The sequence below is a fragment of the Tribolium madens genome, unplaced genomic scaffold (genome assembly GCF_015345945.1).
Source record: "Tribolium madens isolate multiple individuals breed KSU strain unplaced genomic scaffold, Tmad_KSU_1.1 Scaffold_71;HRSCAF=194;Tcas5.2_LG6, whole genome shotgun sequence".
Lineage (NCBI taxonomy): Eukaryota > Metazoa > Arthropoda > Insecta > Coleoptera > Tenebrionidae > Tribolium > Tribolium madens.
In genome coordinates this window covers 5,737,074-5,739,373 of record NW_025401041.1, presented here as the reverse complement: position 1 = coordinate 5,739,373, position 2,300 = coordinate 5,737,074, and the positions used below count along the sequence as shown (strand labels likewise).

The following is a 2,300-nucleotide window of genomic DNA, read 5'->3' as shown; positions in this document are numbered from 1 at the left end:
AATGTTAAAATATAAAGAAAAAAGTAAGTATCCTGCTTATTTAATTTACTAATTCGAATTTAAATCTTTTCTTACTTGATGATTTCTAAACAAAATAACCCAAAAAAAAGTAATTTTGTAACTAAAAATTCTACAAATAGAAAAAAGCAACACAAATTTCATGTAAAACCTCACTTTAAATAAAATTTTAAACCACTCTTGTCTTTAATTTTGTAGTGGAAACAGTTTATAGAAGATTAGAAGTTTTTTTTATTAAATTTTATTAAATTAAACATTAAACTTGACAAGATTCTAGTTTCTGAATGAAACTAGAAAACTTAAAAAAAAATCGCTACACTATTTTTTGTTCACTTTTGTTGCTTCAAATCCACCCCCACGTGCATCTTCTCTCTAACCACCAATTCCATCCCCTATTTTACAGCCTTTGGAGCACCTCTTTCGTCTCATCCACTGGACCACCGCCACCTTCTTCTACCTCCTTCACACCATCAGTGCCGAATTGGAAACCATTTCATACCCTGAAGAAGACCACGAGATGCACAGTTACGATTCCGAACACGATTTTGAATCGGAAACCACCGAACAACCCTCCCGACTCACCGAAAAAGAATTCGATCAACGCGTTTTACTCAAAAAAACCAAACCAGAACCATGCGACTACGAAATGTGGTTTTACACTTTAGTCCATTATCCCGAGAAAAGCATTCCGAGTAGTGGATACAACAAGGGTATGACCAACGATTGCACCAGACCGTTTATAGTCCAGAGGGTTTTCAACAGTAATATGATACTGTTGGTGGTTAATAGTGTTTGTGTGGAGAAGGAGAATACCATGGCGAAAATGCCGGATCCGGTCCTGGTGGATTACAACATGTCTTTGGCCTGCTATAGGGCCCTTTTTAACAATTTCACCAGGAGGCACTACATGAGCTGCATCAATAGGAACGTCAACGTAAGTGAAAATTCTTCAAAATTTCAATATGTGTAATATTTCAAAATTTGACCTATGGCCTGTTACGTTTCAAAAATAAATAAAAATTATATCACACGATAGAGCAAAGGCCGCTTTCACAATAATTATATAAAATTAAATAACCTGGCAACGCCGCAACCAAAATTTAAAAACAAAACATGGCTCTAAAGCATTTCGCCAGCCCAATAAAACTGGCAAAAAATATACATAGGTTGTCATTTGAAAAAAAAATTGAGTACGGTCCTGTAATAATGGAACCCCTCACATATTTCAAAACAATTTAAATCAATGCAGGTTTAACACTCATACAACACGACAAAACATTACATTCGTAGTTTGAATAATAAGTGAGTATCTTCCAAAACCGCAAAAATGACTCACCCTGTATATAACAAGGTCAAGATTAGGTGAAATACAAGAATAGGTTATTCGTAGGCGAACATTTCAAAATTTTCTCAGCTTGTTTATTATTCGAGAGGGTGACTCATGAAAAACTTGTTTGGATAATTTGGAAACAATCTAAAAGTTTATAATTGTATTACTGGTTGCCTAGTTTTAGGCGACACTCAATTGATAGAAATAATTTTAATCAAAATTAATATCTTATAGCAAGGTTAAGGGGTAATTAAATTATGCTATTAGGTCACTAGGAAACAGTGTATTTATTTCATTGTAATTTTTATGTTTTAATTAAGATAAAATCATTGCATGTTTATTAATTTTTTTTTTCAGGAAAGCGAAATCAAACTTTGCGGTGACGCCTCTCTGGCGTCTTCTTCGCTTCTTCCCTTAATTCTTCTCACCATTGTGCATCTCATAATCTAGACTTAAATCTAGATAATTTGGAATATCTGTGATAAACTCAACCATTCGCAACCATATCCGAGGTTTACCATTATTTGTTCTTTGTCATTATCTATTCGATATGTAATGCTCAATAAATACTTTTGAATAGAAGCAAGTTTTGTTTGATTTAGATTCTATTGATTTTGAGTGACATTGAGAGTCCTCGACGGTGGCGTGAACTCAGTTTTCCTGGTCGTAGGGTTCAGGGATTGGGAGAGACCTGCGGGTGATTTATATGCGAAAGGGGAGAAATAAAATAATACGTAATAAAATCCAGCTTCATTTTCACAAAAAAAAAACGGTTTGTATTGTAAAATTTTATGCAAATCGTTTTAAAGAGACAACAACTTGACCACAAATTCCCCTATTTGCAATTATTTGCGGTTAAATAAAAAATCTTACACCAAGATAAATATTATCGTAAAATGAAAAATTTCCTCTATTTTATTTGTAAACAAATTTGGGTTTTTCAAGTTTTTTG

The 2,300-nt window shown here is 33.4% G+C and overlaps 1 protein-coding gene across 2 annotated transcripts in view; it reads left to right on the top strand.

The window, feature by feature from the left end:
• LOC123009390 (voltage-dependent calcium channel subunit alpha-2/delta-3-like) overlaps window positions 1–1,923 on the top strand; it is a 16,808-nt gene extending 14,885 nt beyond the window's left edge. For both annotated transcript variants that reach the window (XM_044405666.1, XM_044405665.1), the window contains 2 exons: window positions 422–952; window positions 1,706–1,923. In XM_044405666.1, the coding sequence (XP_044261601.1) occupies window positions 422–952; window positions 1,706–1,798 (624 nt within the window). In that variant the 3' untranslated portion in view covers window positions 1,799–1,923. The remainder of the gene's footprint in view (window positions 1–421; window positions 953–1,705) is intronic.
• The last annotated feature ends 377 nt before the right edge of the window (window positions 1,924–2,300 follow it).